Source organism: Populus nigra, chromosome 1, assembly GCF_951802175.1.
Source record: "Populus nigra chromosome 1, ddPopNigr1.1, whole genome shotgun sequence".
NCBI lineage: Eukaryota > Viridiplantae > Streptophyta > Magnoliopsida > Malpighiales > Salicaceae > Populus > Populus nigra.
In genome coordinates, this window is record NC_084852.1 from 5,084,751 (window position 1) to 5,108,932 (window position 24,182).

Below are 24,182 nucleotides of genomic sequence, written 5' to 3' on the forward strand. Positions count from 1 at the left end.
GTGATTTATAAATAGATATAAATGAGAAAAACATGATTAACATATTTTATAGAAATTATATTAATATTTCACTCCTTTTCTTTTAATTATCAATTAGAGATAGAGTTTATTTCTTATATTAATATTGATATATATTTTATATTGTGATATTAAAAATTATTTATATAGTAGAAGTCTTTTTAATTTTAGCTTGTAGAATTTCTTAAAATAAAATAATATATGTGATATTTATTAATATAATTATCTTAATACATATAATAATTACTAAAATCTAAGGATATTTTTGTCGAATTTTCGACGGAATTAGTAACTTTCTTATATATTTATGAATTTAATTTTTGAGTTGGGTCATTAGAAACTCATGGCCCATAAAAACAGCCCACTAGCTATCTAGCAAAGTAGCAAACGAATCCAGGAGATAAGAAGATTGAGGATCATTGTTAGCCACCTGATCAGCATACTATAAATAAAGGCTGATTTTTGGATTCCCACCATGTAAGGAAAACACTCAATCCTAGCCTCCACTTCACTTGTGCCAAAAAAGATGAAAAAATAAAAAAAAAATGAAAAGACAAGACAAGACATGTGTGGATAGAAAGTGAAGTTGATAACATCAGTTCCACGGTCCTTTTTTGAGTTTTTAGAAAACACAGTTTAGTTTGTTATGGCTTCAATCCTAAGTACAACCCATCTTACTCTCGCTTCCAATCCTCAAAGTTCTCAACCTTTTTTGCCTAAACTCAACTCTCAGTTTCTGGGTCTTCAAAGTAATGTTGGTTGGTTAAGACCCTGTAGAATTGGACCCTCCAATGGGTCAAGAGCAAAGTGCTGGTTCAAATTTGGTAAAAATGGTGTTGATGCTGAAGGTGCTGGCATTTATGGCAGCCAGACGCGTGATGACTTTGACAGAGATGATGTTGAGCAGGTCCTCTTTCCTTCTCTCTCTTTTGACACTTTAGCTGCCATGAATTCATCGCATTGTTTGTTACTTTATGCTGTATGTAGTTTCCCTGGTTTGTTAATGGCAATTTGTCAAAGAGCTGGTGTGGACTAATCATGTTGTGCTCTCAGGCTTAATGACATTCTAGTACTAAATTTAACAGTTTCTAGATTATAATTGAGATTGGAGTTGTGAGATTATGGGCAACTTCTCTCTGGTGGGTTTGGAATGACAAGTTTCTTGCTTGTTAGTGTCGCTTTTTCTGATAATCTAAAATTATTTAGAAGAAACAGATCTATTTTATATTTCTGTTTCGGTCTCTCTTTTTTATATCTGGAACACTAAACTATTAATATTGTCGGTTTTATTTGTAATAAAACTTAGACTCTTGGAGTCTTCAGCATTTCTGGGAGCAAAAATCACGAAGCTTAGAGAAGTTGTAGACAGATTAAATGAGAACCTCATATCAAATTACAAGTTAAAACTTGAGTTTCCTTAAGGTTTAGCGATCAAGCAAAGGTTAAGTGCCAGCAGAGTTCCAACAATAGTTATCATCTCCTAACATTTCTGCTTGTACAAGAGCTTGAACATTGTCGTCACTCATGCCCGGGCTTGCCTAACTGCTTCAATTGGCTAATAAAAGATAACTGTCAGGCTTGTGTATGTGAAGTTAATACTGATGTTACTCCATTGTAACTCTCTTTCTATTTCATTTGAGGATTCTGAATTATAATGCATTTGCATCATTTTCTTTGTATTTCATCTGGGAATTCTGAATATTCTCATGTTCTTTTTTCCTTGGAGTTATTGACATAGTTGTAAGACCCGGCATAGTCCGACCTGGTAGAGGGCTAGGGTCATTGGGTTGCTAGCTCAACCCGCGGGTTACCTGTCAAACCGGATCCATTTTTTTTTATGTCAAAATAAGGTTGTTTCGTTCTTTTTTCTTCTTTTCAATGTTCTAACAACTCTTTGCTTTAATTAACTCAGCGTGTGTAACTATTATGACCGTGGAAATGTTGTCTTGGCTAAAAAATCTGTTCTAATTTGCAGTACTTTAACTATATGGGGATGCTTGCCGTTGAAGGTACATATGACAAGATGGAGGCTCTTCTGAGTCAAAACATCCATCCAGTGGACATCTTATTAATGCTGGCTGCTTCAGAAGGTGACAAGCCGAAGATTGAAGAGCTTTTGAGAGCTGGAGCAGGTTACGATATCAAGGATGCAGATGGACGAACTGCACTTGATAGAGCCAATGAAGAAACCAAGGATTTCATCCTCGGTTTATCTGTTCGCAAGGCGTGATTTAGATAAATGTGCTCCCTTCCTTGACTGTTACTGTAACATGTCGATTTGGCTGTTTTATTTTGCAACAAAAGTTTTCATGTAGCCATGGATTTTTTTTATTAGACGGCCGGTATCATAGTTATAAGATCCACCCCCCCCCCCCCCCCCCCTCCCCCTTTTTTTTTAGCCATGTTCAATAGACAGAGATATTAGCAATATTTTCCCACTTTGCAATGAAAGAGTGAAGACAAAGGATTGTGAGGGATCGAGAGTCAGCGCAAAGAACCCTATTGCAAAGATTTGATTAGTTGGATTAATTATCAAGGAAAGGCTCATATAAGAATTGTACCAATGAAACAAATAGGTTTGAGTTCAACTGGTCAGATTTTAAATTTGTTCTCTAGAAGTTATTAGATTGAATTTTATAAACCTCAGGATCACTGGAGGCTTATATGATCGTTAATTTCAGGGTCCGTGGAGTTAGTCGAGGTGTGCGCAAGCTGGTTCGAACATCTATATTAATAAAAAAAAAGAAATTATAACAAGAAGACCTAGAGACTTATATTGAAGCAAGCCAAATTCAAAATCTATTCACAAACTCGTATAGACATCATGTCTTTACGATGGGCAAAATACTGGATACTTAATTTGTAGTTAATTTATTTGTAGATTTATTCTCAATTTCAATGAAATTCTTATTCTTGATGAAATTGTTTCGAAAAAAATAATCTATTAGATGAAAGTTGGAATTGCATTTTCTACTTAAGAAGATTCCATGTTATCTAAAGGTAGGATTTGCAAGATGCAAATTTATGTATGGTGTTTTAGAAGATAAAGTTAATACTTATAAGCTCGTAATTCAACAAACTATGTGAAAATTATTAATTTTAAAGTTTATACACAATGATTATGTATAGATTACATACCAAGTATAGCTATTACTTGCCTTTCATTTAACTTTCTCAGCTAGCAAGGAGGCAAAACGTAGATGAGAAGTACTTTGAGGTGGCAATTGATCAAGTTGATGATAAAAAGAGCTGGAAAAAGATTACTGGCACACGCCTAGTGTTCTAGCTCGAAAGACTAATGTTATTGCCATATTTTGAAGGAAATACCACAGGAAGAACCGAAAACAATTGATGTTCCATATTCATCAGAAGAAGCCATTAAGAAATCATACGAGCCACCATAAGTTTTTCCTATTAAAGAATCATAAGGCAAAATACAATAAAGATTCAACAATGTTATAAAAAAAAACATGACAAACTCGAATCAGCGGTTCCTGAGATTGCTGAAACGAAAAATATAACCTAAAGTCACTAAGTAGACATCACTCACATTTTTACTATATTTCAGACCTCCATTTTTACATTTGAAATATATTACCTTCTACCATCTAAAATGGGAAGAAAGCATAGAAAACTGAAAACAAATACTTCAATCTGAGAACGAGATAGAGTTAGCCATCAACAACTTACACATGTTTGATAGTTTGGACTTTGTAGTTGATCTTGATTGAGAAATTACCAGGAAGAGTTCACAAACGGTAGAGAAGATTAACAGTATTGGGAAAGAGTTATGTATCTGTTGCTCTACGTGGAGCACAGAAGCAGGGTTATAATGTACACAAACTTCATTTTTCTATTTGAAATAAAGCTCCAGTAGCTTCTTCAAAGTATCAAACACGCTTGTGAAGGGATTAAATTGGACAGAGCTCCTTAATTCTAGATCAGGAAATTCATTTGTAAGTGCCTTTTGCATCCCAGACATGGACATCATGGCGGCAAGCTTACTGTTGGACATAACTTCACAATCTTGTGGGGTGTCCTTGATTTTGCTTGGATCATACCCAAAGTTAGCCAAATAAGCTTTGTATTTCTCAATGAATGCAGGTCCAGGGTTAGGTGTTCTTGAGTATATCTGTAACATTGATGCCAAAACATAAAGCTTTAAGTGATCAATCATATAAATAACTTGATGCAAGCCCGGTTGCTGCATCTCAGAGCTCAAACGGCAGCTAAAGAGTAGAAGAATACATGTAACAACCCCAATCAAGTCAAAGTATAGTTCCTCGTGCAAATAATATGAGATATTTAGCTGTTACAAATTCATAAACTAAGGTTCTATATGGTATGACATTTACAAATTAATTTAAGTTGTTTTTTAATTAAAAAAAATCATAAGTATGTATTTGATAAGAAATAAGAATATGTTTGGCATATTTTTTGAATTATGAGTTTTGACTTTCAAATATATTTCAAAAGTTAATTTTTCATAGATAACTTGTGACGAAAAAGGGTTAACAAATGACTTTAATTTAGAAACATGTTTGATAAAAATGTCTCAAATCCAACCTTTTTTTTTAAGAAAGAATGTAATATAAGTTATATTTAAAAATTTTAACTTTTTATTAAATCAAAATTTTGACTTGACTTTGTAATAAGCTTTGATTTAAATCAAAAGTTAATTCTAGTCAAAACTCGTACCAAATATAATCTAAATTTTGACTTAAGTCAAAATTTGTTATGAAATTGAGTCAAAACTTTACTTTAATAAAAAAATAAAATTAGAAATTTTTTCTTGAGTAAAAAGTCAAAAAACAACTTAATTTAATTTGCAAAACTTGAACCAAATATAATCAAAATTCAGACTTGAATCAAAAGTTACTTTAAATTATGACTTAAAGTCAAAAGTTAATTTTCATAAATGATGCCACAGATACCCTAACTTCAAGTCCACAAACCAATGTTCTTCAATACAACAGATAATGTAATCAATGGTCGTGCTCTAGCTGTAGCAATGGCAATGACAAAGATAGTTGCATTTTCTTGAGCATAGTTGTTTAATGAGGTTCAGTTCAGATGAGCATGATACAAAAGAGAGATTTTGACGTCCATTTTTTTTCTATCTGAAAACTATACTGCTTTGTACAACTTTATCATGTATAGCAAACATAAATTTCCATCTAATATGTGCAGAGCTCTTCGTTAAATGGGTGATTACCTGAATAAAACTTTTGTCTTTTGCTCCCGAAACAAGAGCAAAGTTATCATAGTCAGTAGCAATCACATCATAAGGCTCCTTGGGGATAAATGGCAAGGTTGGAAAACGGAGGAAACACTTCTCTGCAATCATTTCTTGCTTTTCTAGCTCAGTAGCTTGCTTCTCTAAATCATCCCCTGACAAGCACTGAACCTTCCCCCTTATACCTGTGATGTAACCACTAGGGCCACCATGAACACAAAAGGTATCTACCTGGATAGCTGGTGTTTCCAAATCTAATGTATACACGCCCTGCAGATTATCAATTTACATAAGCAATCATGCAATAGAAGCTATGAATATTTGACTGAGAAAACCTCAAATTAAATAAAGATGAGACTTTCAAGATAGTGTTGAGTTGACCACAAGCGCTTGCAAGCCTGATATGTCTAACAACAAGAAGGAAAGATAGGAGGGATGGCCTAAAATTTTCACAGAAAACAACTCGTGCAAGTATGACTCTTAACAATAATCGGATGTCGTCAGACATACCCTTCGCAATTTACCTGCGTGCAATGGCAGTCTCCTTGACCTTGCCCAGCAAATCCACCTTTTAGTGAAGCTACTTCAAACCACCTTCCAGAATATCTGACAGGATCAAAATCCTTGACTGTCATAGCTCTCATCATCATTAGTTTTCCCATTCCTCCACCAGAACTGTCATCAAGTGGAAGGGGGGTTATTTTATTTTCTGCAGCGCTTGCAAGCTGGCAGATATTGTGGGATTGAAACACATCTGCTGCAAGAACCTAACAAGAACAATGAGAGATTACTTAGAAACCAGAATACTCCTGCTCATCATGCAGAGATATGTTCTAGTTAAATTAAGCAAAAATCTTATGAATCCAAAAACTGCACATGGAATTCTACTTCTTCCATCGACTTCCTTGGAATACCACTTGCTGGATCCAAATTTTCTGTGAAGAAACAATTTGGCAAGCTTAATTGTAACCTCATAACTAAGAACTGAATCCCCGACACCTTTTCTTTAGAAGCTCTCTGAACGATTGAGGTGCTGGAGAAAATTGAGATGCTCTTAGCACCTCTTTTTTTCTCAATGGTTGACCTATAAGCTTCTAACACTTGATCACTAGCCTATGTTCCATGCAACTAAAAATGTTCGTTACATTGTAAATCCCTACGAGCTTATTGATCTTCATTTCGTAAGAATTAGGACTGCAATTATGATTGAAAAATCCGATAGTAAATGCTAGAAAAATAAATCAGCCAACCTGATTTGTCTGGGAAAGAAATATTAATGAGGCTGCAAATCCAGATAGCACATGCCTTACTGCAACATCACTTGATGTAGTGTTCTCAAATGAACATTTTAACAAAAGCTTTCCAGGCACTCCCCTACAGAAGAAGAACGATTAAATAAGGAATCACATTTTATAAAGCCAAACAATTGAAATATAACTTTCCATAACTCAGAAGAATCCACAATTCCAAGAAACTAAAGATTGTAGCAGTGTTTTTCTTTCGAAAGCTCCTAAAACGTGATTCAATAACATGCTCAAATCTCTAATTTAAATCTCAATTTGGGTACTGATCTTTTATTTCAAACTACAAACTTCTCAATCTTAACCGAATTCTCCTCAATTAATTTTCTCGAGCTTTCTCAGCAACCAAACATGCATAGTTGTAAATTAACCAGACACCAAAGAATCGAAAATGATATTTTGAACTGGATTAAAAGTGAATTCACCACAAGCATATTTTCTTTAAAAAAAAATCCATCCATCCTTGCCGGAATATAATACATTTTATGATACTCATCAAAATTCAACAAGAAATAGAACCTCAAAAAAAAAAAAACATAGAAAGATTAAAAAGAAAGTGAAATGAAAAGAGGGTGTGTGACCTTCATGTACCTGGTGAAATGAGGAGGAGCAGAGGAGCGACATTGAAGTGGAAGAATTGGCGGTCTTCGATGATGATGATAAACATTTACAGCATTTACCATTTCTTTCTCTCTGTCTGTAGTATGTACTTCACAGTTTCTTCTGGTGATAAAAGTAGTCTTTCTGTTTCTATTAGCGGTGTTCACTCATGACTTTTCGATGATCCAGTACCGGTAGCATTTTATTTTGTATTTTTTAAAATAAATTTATTTTTAATATTAACCCATCAAAACAATTTAAAAAAATAAAAAGATTTCTAGTATAAACTTGGCAGTATATTGGCTTTTAAGGTTGCGATTTAACTTTTTTTTATATAAATTATAGATTTTATTTAGCTAGAGTTTAAAAAAATTTATAAAATTTATATAATATATATATATATATATATATTAATTAAATATATAATTAAAGTAAAATATAAAACTCACGACATCACATTATAATACCAAATAAAATCTCAATTTAAAATTTAAATTAAATTAAATAAAATATTAACTTGATAAAATACATTTGACGAAACTAAATTTTTAATGATATAATTAACCATGACCGTATTAACATTAATATTTTTATAAAAAAATCGTTTTAATTAAAATTATTCATCAAGAGTGTGACCTTATAACTCAATCTCAATGACCCAAATTCTTAACCCTTGTCCCTCCAAACAACTCATTGCCGACAATACCAGCAAGATATCATTTGTAGAAGGTGCTACACCTGTCCTTCAAACGACACCGTCCAATTCCTCTGTTGGGTGCTTAATACTCAAAAATCGTTTTAATAAAAGTTATTCATCATTATTTTACAATTCAATTTGTTTTTGTATTTTAAAAATATTTAATTTTTTAAATATATTTTTCAATATTTTTAAACTGTTTTAATATGTTTATATTAAAAATAATTTTTAAATAAAAAAATATTATTTTAATATATAATTAAAAAAAACTTAAAAAAACAATCATTATTATCTTTTTAAATACACCTAAAATGCATTGCACTTGCCGTGTCTCCCTTGAAAATAAATCTCTGGTTTATTTTTCAGTTATCTTTAGGGACTTCTAGGGTATTTAGTAGTGTGGTAATAGTTACTTTTCAAATAACTTTTTGTGTTGAAATGTATATTAATATTGTTTTTTTATTTTTTAAAAATTATTTTTGATATCAGCACATCAAAACGATTCAAAACATTCAAATCATATTAAATTTTAATAAAAAAAATTTTGAATTTTTTAAAAATACAGTTTATACCGCATTCCCAAATGGTTTCGATGCCCAGCACATTTTCATATAATTAAATTTAGAGTATTTAAGTTAAATTTAAATATTCACATAAGAATTAATTAGAGATTAAAATATGATGAGATTTATGCATACACTTGGAAAATTCTAAACCATTGTCGTTCCATATTTTGGAATGATAGAACACAAAACTTGATATATAATTATATTATATAGTATTATCAAGTTTTCATGGAATTATTTTAACAAGCTTTCAATTATGTTATATTTTTTCGGTTGATTTCTGATTTATTTGAAACTTGATTTTTTTTATTTTAAATTATTATTTTTGTATTTTTAGATCGTTCAGAAATATTAATATTAAAAATAAATTTTAAAAAATAAAAAATATTATTTTAATATATTTTTAAATAAAAAATACTTTAAAAAATAACTGTTATCTCTATAATAAAACAAGCTCTTAATATCAAGCTCTATAAATCGAAAACATATAACAATAGAATTTTTTTTAATCCATAATCAACTATTATAACACAAGTTTTTGGTAAAATCAAGCTTCTTATTTTTCGTTAATTAATGTTTTAAGCAATAACCACTTAAAAACTTGAACTTTTAGAAGCATGAGATTAATTACGAGCTTTTTAAAAAAGTGAGACTTGTTATCACAATTAATTTTTTATTTTTATATGACAAAGCTATCTTTCAAACTTTCAGATATTATTATTCAATATGAAATCCATTAATTTGTTTTAGTAAAAACAATACTAACAATAATTTAAACATAGCTATGCTTCTATATATAATATTTTTATTAGACGAGATGTCTTGATTAAATGATCAAATAAATAAATATATATTTTTAATTTAGTTATACATATTAGTTTTTTTTAAAAATATATATATTTCAATAGATGAAAAGTTACTTATACTCTTACTTTTCATTTTAATTTTCAACAATATTCTTAATATAAATAGAACCAAACACTTTTTAGTTGTTTTTAAAAATCATTTGTAATTCTAATTCTGTAGAAAAGAGTGTAAATAACTATAAGCGCAACAAGTCCACGTATAAGCCCACTCTAATAAACCAAATAATGCATTGATTTATATTAAAAAGCAAGAAAAAAAAGCACTAATTTATGTATAAAAGTATTGAAGTAAAAATAAATTCATTAATAAAATTATAAAAACTATTGACTATAAATAAAATTACATTTCTATTGTCACATATAATTAATCAATGAACACGACTCATGCATGCTTAATAAATACTGGTAATTAATTAATTAATAAACCGAAGCATTTAAATGAATTAAATAAATTCTTTTGAATATTATATGTATTTGTTTATTAACTCATCAATCTCATTTCATAACCATCCGTCTGATTAATATGTTAATAATTAATTAACCAATAAATAAATAAATTCAATCCAGATATATACCAATAAATGCTTATTTTTTCTAGACAGATTAGAATCTTTTGTTTCAGTAGTTGCAAAATTATTTGAACAATTTTCTTGCATAAAAAAATACAATTTGTTTTACTCTAGAATCTAAATTATATATTATTGTAAAATTAAATAAAATAAAAAAGATTTTGAGAATGCACGGTGAAAAAGCTAATATTAATTTAACCTGAAGCATAACCTGCGTTTAATAATCATATATATTCATGAAATGCAAGGATCTCATCTCATAATAACCTTAATTTTCCATATCCTAAGAGGCATGTCGTCTATATATATATATATACCTCATGATCAGGTCAAGCAGCCATCGGCATGAACTGTCATGCTTCCACTTGGGTTAATTTAATTAGTCACTACTTGATTTCGAGGAATATTGTGTCAGTGGTCACAAAAACACCTTATCAGATTACGGATAAGCCCACCACAGCTGACCTCATTTTCATTTTTCTTAGATCCATATTGTTTTTATGTTTTATATAAAAAAATACTTAAATTTTTCTGGTGTTTTTAGATGGTTTTAACGTGTTAATACTAAAACTAATTTTTTTAAAATATTATTTTAATATATTTTTAAATAAAAGATATTTTAAAAAACAATTATTACTATATTTTCAAACACCCTTTAAATACATTTTGGTTGCATGCGAATTTTACTTGTATAGAAATCATTTGGTGAGTCAAAATAGATTCCGAAACTAAAATAACCTGTTTTATTTATTCATGAACAGCTAATTAAAATGCCATGAACTTTCGCATTATTGCATGCTAAATGCCAAATCAGTAAATGTTAGCTAGCAAAGCATTCCACAAGTACTTTTCCATTCGAATTCGGAATTGGTAACAACAAAAATCAAATTTATTATATGAATTTGCAGCTCAATCATATGAGCATGCAGATTCCGTCTCTCACAGTCACAGGTTATCCAATCGTGCTATACACACTTGTCTGTAAGGAAAATAAGGTCCGAATCATTTAATGAGAAAGCAACAAATGAATGAGAGATTATGAAATATACTTGGCTCTCACGACTCATCATGGGAATTATATGGAGTCTCACCACCATGGTTAATTAGGGTATCTGATATTTTCAGAATGATCACCTGTTCGTAATTAATCAAACTTACAGGCTTCCATGATTTGAAGGGTTACAAAGTCTCACATTCAAGTAAAAGGCTTGACAGAACCCAAAAAGAAAAGAAAAAAAAGAGTGTCCAACATCTCTAAAAGTTAAAATTACAGGGGCTCAGGGTGGCTTTTTCCACTGAATAATCCGCAGATGGATGCGTGCCCAAACCCAGTGGTGGATCCCTTACGAGACAGGGGAGGGGGGGCGGCAGCAGATTTTCAATGTAGTTTTCTAATTCTTAAATTCAGTCCTTGCATCTCAATATTTGCTTGCAATTGGGTACTTGATTTCAGATTTTTCATCTGTTTTTTTAAGATAAAATTCTCTCTCGATGTGTCTGTGTATAGATATATAGCAAAATATTAGTTTCAAGAAACAAAATAATCTCTTTCTAAGTAAAATTTAAGAATAAACCACATTAGATGACCAAAATCACAACAAAAATTTTGGTAATTTAATTTATTAATCTGTTTTTTTATGGATAGATTTGAGTGCTAACATAGAGGTTGAAACGTGTTTTTAATCATTTTCTTGCATCCTATAAAATCTTCGTGTAAGGAACAGAAATTGAAGTTTTCCTACGTTAAACCTTCATGAATCTTTCATTTGTAAATCTGGCATGATCCTAGGCAAAGATTCTGCAGGGGGATAGGTGCTCCAACTGTTGCAAAAATTAATGGTACAGAAGACATCTTGCAATTCAGAAAACTTTCCATGTGATTCGCTTATAACAGACCGTCTTTGAGATTATCACCAGTGAGCAAATTAAAAAAATGAGTCGTTGAAATGTGTATCATGTTTTGTTTTGGCAGTCTGGGCCTTTGGGTTAGCCTACCTTGCTGCAAACTGCGCCTAAAAAAATTCATCGGCCTCGCATTTTAGCTGACTGCACAGCCTTGGCATAGCACAAATTAGCAGATACAGCATTATGAATCATGATCAGCGTAGCGGCAATATATTGCATTATCCGAGACTAAGATAAACAAAGAAACATGAAATCCAAATGACAACAGTAAGAGGAAATTAGCAAACAAGGAAGGCTGTAGGATAATTGTGCAATAACGCATCATAGAACTCACAGCTGACCCTTTCCCGAACGAAACAATACACTAACATAACTGACTGCAGGGTGGTTATTGGGGAGGAGGATACGAAGAGGTCGGGAAGTGTAGGGCGAGAGAAATGAAAAGAAACAGAAACAAGAACTTGCTCTGCATATTCTTACCTCCTATTTTAATCTTGTGGCTTGAATGCATGGTTTTTCTATGCGAAAGAAGCATATAACGTACGACTACTGTACAAAGCTAACCATTTGCATTATTGGATTCAGGAACACATCTAGGAAGATGGGCTAATTTTCTAATTACTGTATGCTTGAAACTCCAAATTGATAAGACCATGGCTATACATTAACCAACGAAATAAAAAGGATACACAGCGCTGCTTTCAACATTGGCTCCACCATCCAAGAACTACACTTACGGATACAATGCAGCTCTAAAACATTACTCTCAGTTTTTGTACGTTGAGATATATCAAAATGCCTTTGCTATCAAGAGATGAAGAAAATATCAACTGCAAAATATGTGTAGGAAAATAAGTGAAATCACAATAAAACCAGAAAACCATAGTTCTTTACCTGTGACAGGAAGCGTGCAGCTCCTAGAAGTCGCTCCATAAAATCAGGTGTTCCAGACTCGCATTTTCAAACTGTGACAAATGAAACATAAGAAATATTAAAAATATAACCCATAAGGAAAAGCTGAAAGATATCATTCTTGTATTGAAAATTAGTATAATCCAATACAAACCACCAATGCAGTGTAGATGCTCCACAAATTAAAGAGAGATACATTTGAGTCACAACAAGAACCTCACTCACATTGGATGCGAGGGAGCTACAGCACTTGCTACTAGTCTTACGTTCCATAATTTCACTAAGGGCTAAAGATTCTCATAATGCGCAATGCCTGCCTCCAACGCGCAATTTTTGTTGCCTTGCTATTAGTCAGGCTAGACCTTGGTTAATAGCTTGATATATTGGTCACTTGTTTTTTGTTTTGTTAACGTTAATATTGATAGTTACACTACTTATAGAATTGATGAATACAAATAAAAATAAAAATATTATTTTTTTATCGGTAAATTGTGGTGAACTTTATCAACAAATTATTTTTCATTGTATCCATCAGTAACTACCCATAAAATTATTTTTTTGATATATACTGAGAGAATTATAATGGAAAAAAAAATACAATAACATGTTATTTTTATAAACAAAATTATCAACAACATTAACCCGTCAATAAATTCTTTCATAATATTTAATTTATAATATGATGAGTGATCGTGCTCTCCCCTTCCCTCGTACAAATAAAAAGTTTAATTTTAATATTATTCTTGTATTAAAAATTAGTATAATCCAATATAAACCACCAATGCAGTGTAGATGCTCCACAAATTAATGAGAGATACATTTGAGTATCAACAATAACCTCCCTCACATGCATTGGATGCGAGGGAGCTACAGCACCTGCTACTAGTCTTATGTTCCATGATTTCACCAAGGCCTGAAGATTCTCATGATGCGCAATCCCTACCTCCAGCGTGCAATTTTTGTTGCCTTGCTATTATTCAAGCTAGACCTTGGTTAATTGCTTGATATTCATTGATCACTTGTTTTTTGTTTTTTTTTTTTGTTTTGTTTTGTTAATGACAATGTTGTTAGTTACTCTACTAGAAAAATGGTTAATATAAATGAAAATATTGATGGAATTTTTCTATCAATAGATTGCGATGAACTTTACTAATAGATTATTTCCTACTGTATTTATCAGTAACTACCAACATAATTATTCTTTTGATATATATCAAGAGAATTACAGTGAAAAAAAAAAACAAAAAAGTGTGATGACATGTTATCTTTACAGACATAATTATCAATGGCATTAGCTCATCAGTAAATCTGTCTACAATATTTAACTTATAACCTGGTGAGCAACCATCCTCTTCCTCTCCCCTATTTCTTCTTCCTCCTCCTTTATTTTTCTCTACAATAAACAACACCCTTTCTAATTTTATCACAAATCAACCTCCCGTTACAAATTCGATCACTCCAACACTTAGTTTGTCAGCATCCTTGTTCTTATTTAAATTTTATTGAAGATTTTTCATTTCAAGTAAGAAAAATTACCCCTTTTTTATTTGAACTCAATTTTAAAATGTTAATTTTTATTGCATATTTTTGTAGTATATGTATTTTGTTTGGGTGTTTACTTGTTTTATAGCATTTTTTTATATAGAAACTTATTGTATGAATGTATGATTTGTACATGTTAAGGTTTGTTTGAGATTTTATAAAATCGTATTTGTTTGTAAATTGATGAAATTTATTTTGAATTTGTGATTTAGGTGTTTTGTGATGAAATAAATAATGTCTTATTTAGGCCCCGTTTGTTTGCAGGAAAGTAGTTTCCTTTTGGAAAGTGAATTCCGGGAAAGTGAATTCCGGGAAAGTATTTTCCGATGTTTGGTAGTGTAATGGAAAATAAGTTGGAAAACACTTTCCAGTGTTTGGTTATGTTATGGAAAATGAGCTGGAAAATAACTTATTAATGTTTTATTTTTTCAAGTTTATTAAAATAATGAGGAACAAATCTTACAAATTAAAAAATTGAATGAGAATGAAATTGAAAAAAAATATAATTTCATAAATTATCTCAAATAAAATAAATAATAATCAAAATAATAGAGATCAAATCTAAAAAATTAAAAAAAATGAAAGGTGAAGAAATTAAAATAATAATAATTAACATTTCATAAATTATTTCAAATAAAATAAGTAAAAATCAAAAGAATGAGGACCAAATTTGATAGATAAAAAATTTCAATAAAAAAATGATAAGAAAAAAGCAAATAGCAATTATAAAAATAAGGACCAAAATTAATATAAAAATTAAATTTTAAGAGATGAAATTGAAAAATAAATATTCAAAACAAATTATATATAGCAATCAAAAGTTTGAGGATCAAATTTAATATAATTAGCAAATAATGACATTTCTAAATTTTTCACAACTTCCGGAAAGTGTTTTCCGCCCAAATTTTTCAGGAAAACACTTTCCTGAAAACCAAGCCAAATTTTCCTTTGACTGGAAAGTGTTTTCCGTTGACCAACTTTTCCAATAGCAAACAAACACAAGAAAGTTTGGAAAGTGATTTCCCGGAAACCACTTTCCGGAAAACAAACACAGCCAAAAGGGAAAACACTTTCCTAGAAATCAAACCAAATTTTTCTTTGACTGGAAAGTGTTTTCCGTTGACTGAAAAGTGTTTCCGTTGACCGGAAAGTGTTTTTCGTTGACCGGAAAGTGTTTTCCGTTGACCAACTTTCCTAATGGCAAACAAACACAGGAAAGTTTGGAAAGTGGTTTCCCGAAAAATGAATTCCGGGAAACAAACATGGCCTTAATAGGTCCATTTTATATTTTGTCAATTTTAAATTTATTGTTGAGTTAAACTTTTTTGTTAATGTATAGAAATTTAAGTTTATGTAGATAATTAATAATGAATTAAGAGTACTATTAAAATAGATTGAATAAGTTTGAGTTAAACCAATATTTATAAATTTATTTAGTTTATACAATTAATTAATAAATGTTGTCATCAATATTCTATATAGGTTTGATATAAGTAATGGATGATCATTCATGGATGTATCGAAATTAACTTAAAGGATTGTATATGATGAATTATTGTAATGAGATTCAAGTTTTATTAATTATATACTTTCTAATTCAATAAATATTAGTGGAGGTGGTATTAAATGTCCATAGAAGAGGTGTAAGAATAAAAAATTTCTCAATCCAGATATTGTAACGATTCATCTTCTACAAAAGGGTTCATGGATAAATATATGTGTTATTTTGCACACAGAGAACCATATGTTCCTCACAAGACCATAACTGAAAGGATACTTAAGTCAATTTCTAGTTCTAGCAATGTGCATGGAGTTGTAGATGACAATCATAATTCTTATAGGAATACAGTTATGGATGTGATGAGAATGAATCAGAATTATACTGATAAATTTTCAATCATAGATGAAGAATCCAATACAGACGCAACTAGGTTTTTTGATCTTTTAAAAGATTATGATAAACCATAATGAGACGGTTGAACAAATCATAGTAAATTATCAGTTATTGCACATGTGTTCACCATCAAGTCTGATAATAGGTTAAGTGAGGCCAATTATGATAGAGCTTTCGAACTGTTCACTTCTCAATTTTACTATTCATGTTGTCCATTACATACGAGATCATCGACGGTTGATGTCCTTTGGTATTTTCCGGACAACTATCAATCGTTGAGGGTAGGAGTGTGTAAAAAAACCGAAAAACTGATTAAACCAGAAAAACTGAAAAAAATTTAACTGAAAAAACCAAATTAAAAAAATAATCGAATAAACCAATTAAAAAGCCTAAGAAAAAACTGATTCGGTTCAGTTTTGGTTTTTGAAATATTAAACCGATTGAATCGGTTTAACCAACATTTAAACCCACTATAAAAGGAAACCCTAAAACTAAAATTCTCAATCCTTCAGCTCCCAGCAGCCCCTCTCTCCCAAATGTCTTCCCTCTCTCACCACTCTCCTTCTCTAATTCTTTGGATCAAAAGATTCAAAACTCAAGCCCTTATAAACAGAAGATGAAGGGATAGAAAATGTTTGTCCTAAATTTCTATCTTTCCCTTTTTCATACAGTATACTCCATCATTATTATTTATAAACAAAAGATGAAGAGATAGAAAACGTTTTTTATTGTCTGTTTATGCATAAAAGAGATGTGCATTAGGGATATTTTCCCCTCAGTTTCATGGATTTTACAGGATTGTTTTGAGTTTTTTATGAATTGGTCCTCTTGTTATTTAGATCATTATTTTGTACTTTGTAAATGGCTGAAATCCTTGCCATTTAGACCAATCAATTCATCATCGATCTTCTCCATTTTTTGGCATCGACTTGCCTTTCACATGAAACATAACTTGATAATATCGGTTTTTCTAAAATTTTTTCCTTAATTAACCAAATTGAACCGAACCGAAAATGATTGGTTTGAACCGGTTTCGGTTTTGAATTAAGAAAAAATAAAAATTCGATTTGGTTGGTTTTTTCAAGTAAAAACCGAACCGAATAAAAAATGCTCACCCCTAGTTGAGGGAAGGTTCCTTCATAACGGGATGCACTTACTTGGAAGTACTAGGCTTAATGGAAGATCGACCTTTTAATATAAGTTTGTTTTCCTTTCACAACGACATGTCAATAATTTTTGAAAAAAATATAATTAACGAATGCAATTTCAGGTTTATAAATTTTAAGGCTTCTAGAATCATAATATTGGCGATGAAATCATTGATGGAAATTTCATTGTTTTAATGGAATCAGGTTTTTAAACATCCTAAATTGTCAACATGTGATTTTTGGCACAAGGCACAAAGAAAAGCCAAAAAATATATGAAAGAAAGAGAGCTTTCAGACTGAAAGACGTGAAAGTTTGGAAGGATTTTAGACTGTTGTACGTCTCAGATGATGTATGGATAGAATATATTCAGTAAGTGATGTCCGAGTGTTTCATGTGACGATCATAATCTGATGCAGAGAACCGAAATCGATGCGTTCATAGTTTCATTACCATGCACATCAGCGGTTCTATTTTGTTCATTTCATATGCGAAGCGGTTGGTATGATTCTTTTTTTATTAGATCAATTTTTTAATTTTTTTATAAATATTTTTAACTAACAATAGTTTTCTCTTGCAGGCTAAGGTTTTTGGATGTGAGTCAAGCCAGATGAAGCTTTTTGTGAAAACGCACGTGTTAATTGATGACCATAAAAAAAGGTGCAACAGGTCATGGATAACCAATCTCAACACTTTATGGTATGTTGGTTTTCAACCATTTTTTCATTAAGTTATTATTATTTTTGAATTTGTTGACTTTTTGTTTTTAGGATATGTATAACACCAGGTTGAAGGAGAGATACGAGAATGATCTTTCGACCCATCTGGATCTCGATTTGGATTTATTGTTGAAGGTAGGATCATTTGATGGAACCGATAGAAATTGGGTGTACAATCCATCTAACACTACAGTCAAGAACTTGCGAATGTCTTGCAATGTTTCAACTATTGGATGCTTACAATCAGTTCTGAGCACTCAAACTTCAAAGTTTGAGATAACAAGTTCAAGCTAGAATAATATATCTTAGTATTGCAAATGTCACTATCACTCTATACTCACATATGAAATTACATATTATTTTTATATTGGTGATATATATATAATATTCATCGATAGAAATACTGTCAATAAACCCATATGTGGTTTCATAAATACTAAAAGTATAAATCCTGATAAAATTTTTTATTAATAAATCTAAAAACTCTATTAGTGTTACATGTATTTTATTTTGCTATAATATTGTTTATTTGTTTCAGGAAGCTTATCAAACAGCTGGTGGTGATACTAATAGGTATTGTCAAGCATTCAATTCATATAGTGTAATTAAATTAAGATTTCTCATGCAATTCATCTTATTGTAACCGCAAGGGATAGATTTTGATGGTTAAGAATGTTGCTCCTATGTAGTTAGAATCTTGATACTAGTATTCAAATAAATTTATTTTTTAAAATATATTAATTAATATAAAAAGACTGGGTTGTTGAAATATGAAATAAAAAAACTAAAAAAAAAAACACAAAATATTATTTCAATGAATAATAATTTGTTAGTATGGCTAGTGTTTTTTAATTTTAATGGTTTAGAATATAATCTTAATACTAGTTTTCATATAAATTTATTCTCTTAATTAAATATATTAATTAATATAAGAAAGAGTTTTTAAAATTATTTGAAAAGGGGTTTAATGCCCCTTCGAGCTGTGAAGAATTAATATAAATATATTCTTCATTTTCAAATAAAAAATATAGATATTTGATTATTGTATACGAGAAGATTATCTATATTATCCTATGTACTTGATTATTTCTGAAATATTAATGCCCCTTCGAGTTGTGAAGAAAGATAATTCCTTATTTTAATTTTTTTTTAAAAAGAAAATCAAAGTTTGATTTTGAACCCAATTAACAATACGATTAAAAGAGCCTAAGAGCATGGTTAATCTATACAAATAGAGAGTGGTTGGCCTGTAAAATCATGTTAGTCATTTCTAATGACTTTTCTCCTAACCCTGCATGGCATATTAAGAGATTAATGCTTGTCGGCTAGAGCCTCTTAATCAGCATGATTGCTGCTAATTAGATTTAGTTTTACGATTTGAACACAAATAAATTAAGACTTGTTCCTTTTTACCTCTGAACTTGATTAATTAATATATTTCTTAAGCATGCACTGGCTAGCTAGGTAGCTACTGTCTAGACCCATTCATCAGTTGATTGAGATTGTTCCCAAGCCAAATGGATACTGCCTGTACGGTCACTTTCATGCTCCAACAAATCTAGAAAGATACTGGGAAAAAGCTTTGCCTTAGTCAATGTCTGTTTTCTGATGCGGTTTAATTGTTATTTTTTTTATTTTTTATTTTAAATTATTTTTTAGTAATTTTAGGTTATATTAATATAGTGATGTTAAAAATAAATTTTAAAAAATAAAAAATATATTATTTTAATATATTTTTAAATTAAAAATAATTTCAAACGTAATTTTTATCACATTGATGTACCAGCAATAATTGTTTGCTTTTTTATCCCATATCATATTTTCAAAATAATTCAAGACTTAATTTTTGTTAGAAAAAAATTAATTTAATTTAATAACTTAAATTATTAGGTGAGATTTAAATATATGATTTATATAATTTTTTTGGACTTGAAACTTGCACAAACACACATTACCTTGTGCTTATTTGTTTTTTATCAAATAGAATAAGAGTGGTGAGATTTGAAATCGTGACCATTTAATCAACAATGCCTTGATACCATATTAAAAAATCAATTCAAATCAATAACTTAAATTATTAGATGAGATCCCAAGATAAAATTTATATAATCATCTAACAATTTATACCACACTTTAAAAAAAAAAGTTCTACACAACTTATTACTTGTTTGGGATTGTGATAGTGGTTGCGGTGTAAGTGCTTTTCATTTATAAATATATCAAAATAATATTTTTTTAAAAATTAGTTTTAAGATCGTATATCAAAATAATTTAAAAAGTAAAAAATAATTTTTAATAAAAAAATAAAATAAAATAAAAAACACGATATAAACCGCGTTTTCAAACAGTGGATAAGTGACACAGGTAAAAGAGTAACGTTTTAAAGAGGGTAATACAATGTCCTCTAGCGATGGGGATTCTTTCTTTGTGGACAAAAGGGGCGGTGCTACACAGCCATAGATTTGATCAATATGGATGATGACATTTGCAGCAATTGCATTCTTTCATTTATTTTTATTTGAGTGATTGTACTATTTTTTTATTTAAATATTTATATTTATCGAAATATTAATGTGGTTGTTAATTTTTCGTTACATGGATTCAAGTTAATATTATTTTTTATTTTTTTTAGGGATAATGACATTTGAGTAATTGCATTCTCTCATTTGTTTTTATTTGAGTATTTATACTGAATTGTTTCTCTTTAAATACTTATATTTATAAAATTTGATAAATCAAGTAGTTTTATTAGTTTTGTTATTGAAATGTTAAAGTGGTAGTTAACTTTTCATTAAATGGATTCAGATTAATATTATTTTATTCTAAAATTTAATATAATTAATTTTTTATTCTAAAAATGCCCTTAACCTGTACAAGAATATGATTTTACTTATTCAAATAAACAATTTCTCAAGAATTTAATGGTTGAGTATTTTTTATTTTTGATCTTATTTTTTACGATATTTTGAGATTTTTTAAAAAATTAATCTAGGCCACCTGACAGGGACTAAATTGATCAGATTTCACAAGTATAATTACTCAAATAAAAAAATAAAAGAGTACAACTGTACAAGTATTTTGAAGAGATCATTACAAATTTCGTATTTAAACATTTTTATTTTTTTATTCAAGTATTCTAACTTTTATTTTCACTATTTGAATGTGTGAATTTTCAAATTATTTCTATGCAACTATTTTTATTAGATTCTATTAATTACATGTTGACATGGCTGTTAAATTGAAATGTCATCATGTCATCATGCTGACATGGCTGTTAAATTGCATAAACATTTCACTTTATTTCTCAAGTGTCTATACACATTTGATTTTTTTTTCTATTTAAATGTACACATTTCTTTTATCTATTTGAATGTTGAGTGCATTTAATTTAACGGAGTCCACATTCGACTAAGAAAATAAAATATAAAAGATCAATAAAAAATAAGAAAATATAGAGTTTTGATGAAGCTTTGTGGGTTAAAAAAGCAATAAAAGCATAGTTTTTAGACCCGGTCCGGTTCAAGGCCCAGGTTTCGGGTTTTGACCGGGTCACCGGGTTGCTCAGGTTAATTTTTTTTAAAAAAATCAAAACGACGTCGTTTTAGTAAAAAAAAAATCAACAGGTTACAATCAGGTTTTTGACCGAGTCGCCGTGTCAACCTGTCGGGTCACACTTGGTTCCAGCTCCAGGTCGATCTACCGGGCCGGGCCGGATTTCAAAACTACGAATAAAAAAACTAAAATAAGTATAAGGTTTTCACGAAGCTTGGTGTGTGCATGTGAATTAAAGATTTTATTGAGAAATCAAATAATAAAAAATAAGATAAAACGCTTAAACAGAGAGAATAAAAAGCTATATATCCAATTGTAGCACGAATATTCGGCATGGTGATGGGATTTCTTCAAGGTTAGGAGGTTGATAGATGAACGCAAGAATTGTCCAAGAGAAAAGCCAAGAAAAGGCACACTAATTTCAACAAATTGATTTTGACATGAAGCAAACTCTTCTTAGTAACCTTAAGAGATCCATCACTCAATCGCATTTCTTGTGCCCGCCATGATTGAATTCGGTGTGGCAACACCTACAGGGTTAAACTCTTTTAAAAATATAGTTTCGGTTGTTTTTTAAAAAGTTTTTTATACTAAAATGTATTAAAATAATTATTTTTTAAATTATTTTTAAAATTAGTGCATCAAAACTATCCAAAATATAAAAAAAAATAACTTTTAACAAAAAAATTAAATTTTTATAAAACGTGATTTAATTGTACCATATTCTCAAACGGTGGCTAAGTTTGGCAACAAAAACTCAAAACATATTCATTCAAAAAGGAATTAAGAAACCATATCCAATGATATTCTGGTATTGTTTGAGAATGTGATTGAAATTATATTTTTAAAAATTAAAAATTTTCTTGTTTAAATTTTTTTTTGTTTTTATATCGTTTTAATATAATGATGTTAAAAATAATTTTTTAAAAATAAAAATATTATTTTAATATATTTTCAAATGAAGAATATTTTAAACTGCAATTAGTATTACACATCTAATCACTCTTTTAGTGTGATTTGGTTAAGAAATTTGTTTAAAAAACATGCATAGGACTCAAGAGAATTGACATTATTGCACATCATGTAGCTTTATAAGAACAAACTACATTCTTTAATAGTTGAACAAACTACAATAGTTGAAGTTTGGTGTTTAATTTTTATATCCTAAACACCACCACCTATATATGGCCTACGTAGCAAACAACATGGTACATGTAAGGTAGTTGGGTGGTTTTTGTCTTGGTGTCCACCGTGGACCTCTACGAGGTATCCTCAACCACAAGTGCACCACCAATATATATATATATATATATATATATATATATATATATATATATATATATATATAAAACTTATTAACATGAGTTCAAGGAAGGTTAATTAAACTTATTAATACATCCTCACCGCCCATGCAAATAAAAATAACAATCAGCAAATTATTTAGGCTCAGTGATAAAAGTTTGAGACCAAGAAATTTACTCTTTTTATGGTTTCAAATTCGACCTCTGTGATTGCTTATATGATAGTCACTGGAAGCTTACATAGTTGTTAACTTCAGAGCCCATGAGATTAGTCGAAGTACACGCAAGCTGACCCAAACACCAATGTTAAACTAAAAAAAAAATTAACAACTAGCCCGGTTGTCATGTATATATTCATATCTTATGGCTGAGTCATGAGAATATATATTCTTTTTTTTCATCAAGACTAATTAATTAAGTCTTTTTATTTATGTTTTAAACATATTATTTATAACCAGACTATTGTATTCACGTAAATATTTTCTTCACAACATATGGAAAGAATCCACGTATCTTAAATGAAAAAGATACATCTATTGTTTAATTTTTAATGCAATGAGATAGCAATTTAAGCTTGTTTCTGTGTATGTTTATTTCCATGATTGTTTCTATATATGTTTGGTAATATATAAATAATTGCTTATTGTTTGTGTATCCTAGTTAAATTTTTGTTGAAAACGCAGGTGAAGGAAAAGCTACTCCAAACTACTTCTTAGCTACTGTAGCGAGAAGTACAGAGTGAATTTTGCTCTACATGTACTATGAATAGTCTTTATTGTTCATGATTGGACCAGGTCCGGTTCGAACATAAATGTATTAGACTAGGTCCGATCTAGAAAAAATAAGTTTAATTTTTTATTTTTAATTATATTTTATTCCAAAAAATAGTATTTAATATTATTTAATAACATTATATAAATTAAAAAAATATTATATGATGGAATAGCATTTGCAGAAGATTGTAAAATATTCTATTATTGGTGAATTTGATAAACTTACAAAAAAAAAGAAAAAAAGAAATAGTAGAGATGTGTGAACTTAATGATAATATTTTTTTGTGATTAAATAAGGAAATGAAGAGATTTTCAGGATTATCACAAATAAAAACTCCATTTTAAAATTGTGCCTCATCACTACTGATTAGTAACAGTAACACCCACAACTTATGCCATAGATAGATGCCCTAACAGTCCCTACACAACCCGATCGCAACCTACTTTCATTTTCCTGATTCTCAGCAATACTAAACTAGCATAACAACCATGATTCCCCCCCCCCCCCTAAAATCATCTTAATCATCACTCCTCTACCTCAACATGAGTTACATCCCACCAAGAACAAGAACATCCCTTCTTCAT

The 24,182-nt window shown here is 29.9% G+C and overlaps 2 protein-coding genes and 1 long non-coding RNA gene across 3 annotated transcripts; 1 reads left to right on the forward strand and 2 right to left on the reverse strand.

Moving 5' to 3' along the window:
- Positions 1-518: 518 nt before the first annotated feature.
- Positions 519-2,375, forward strand: LOC133694235 (protein LHCP TRANSLOCATION DEFECT). The gene is made up of 2 exons (XM_062115722.1): positions 519-925; positions 1,994-2,375. Exons 1-2 carry the CDS (start codon positions 665-667, stop codon positions 2,246-2,248), a joined length of 516 nt encoding a protein of 171 aa, XP_061971706.1. The 5' UTR covers positions 519-664; the 3' UTR covers positions 2,249-2,375.
- A 1,270-nt stretch (positions 2,376-3,645) lies between these two features.
- On the reverse strand, positions 3,646-7,347 carry LOC133686249 (chloroplastic lipocalin). Its single transcript, XM_062106959.1, has 5 exons — positions 7,147-7,347; positions 6,505-6,628; positions 5,779-6,021; positions 5,234-5,524; positions 3,646-4,150 (listed from the first exon to the last, which is right to left on the reverse strand). Exons 1-5 carry the CDS (start codon positions 7,236-7,238, stop codon positions 3,872-3,874), a joined length of 1,029 nt encoding a protein of 342 aa, XP_061962943.1. The 5' UTR covers positions 7,239-7,347; the 3' UTR covers positions 3,646-3,871.
- A 4,172-nt stretch (positions 7,348-11,519) lies between these two features.
- On the reverse strand, positions 11,520-13,061 carry LOC133681016 (uncharacterized). The gene is made up of 3 exons (XR_009836411.1): positions 12,825-13,061; positions 12,653-12,723; positions 11,520-12,562 (listed from the first exon to the last, which is right to left on the reverse strand). It is a non-coding gene; the product is annotated as an uncharacterized LOC133681016 (long non-coding RNA).
- Positions 13,062-24,182: the final 11,121 nt, after the last annotated feature.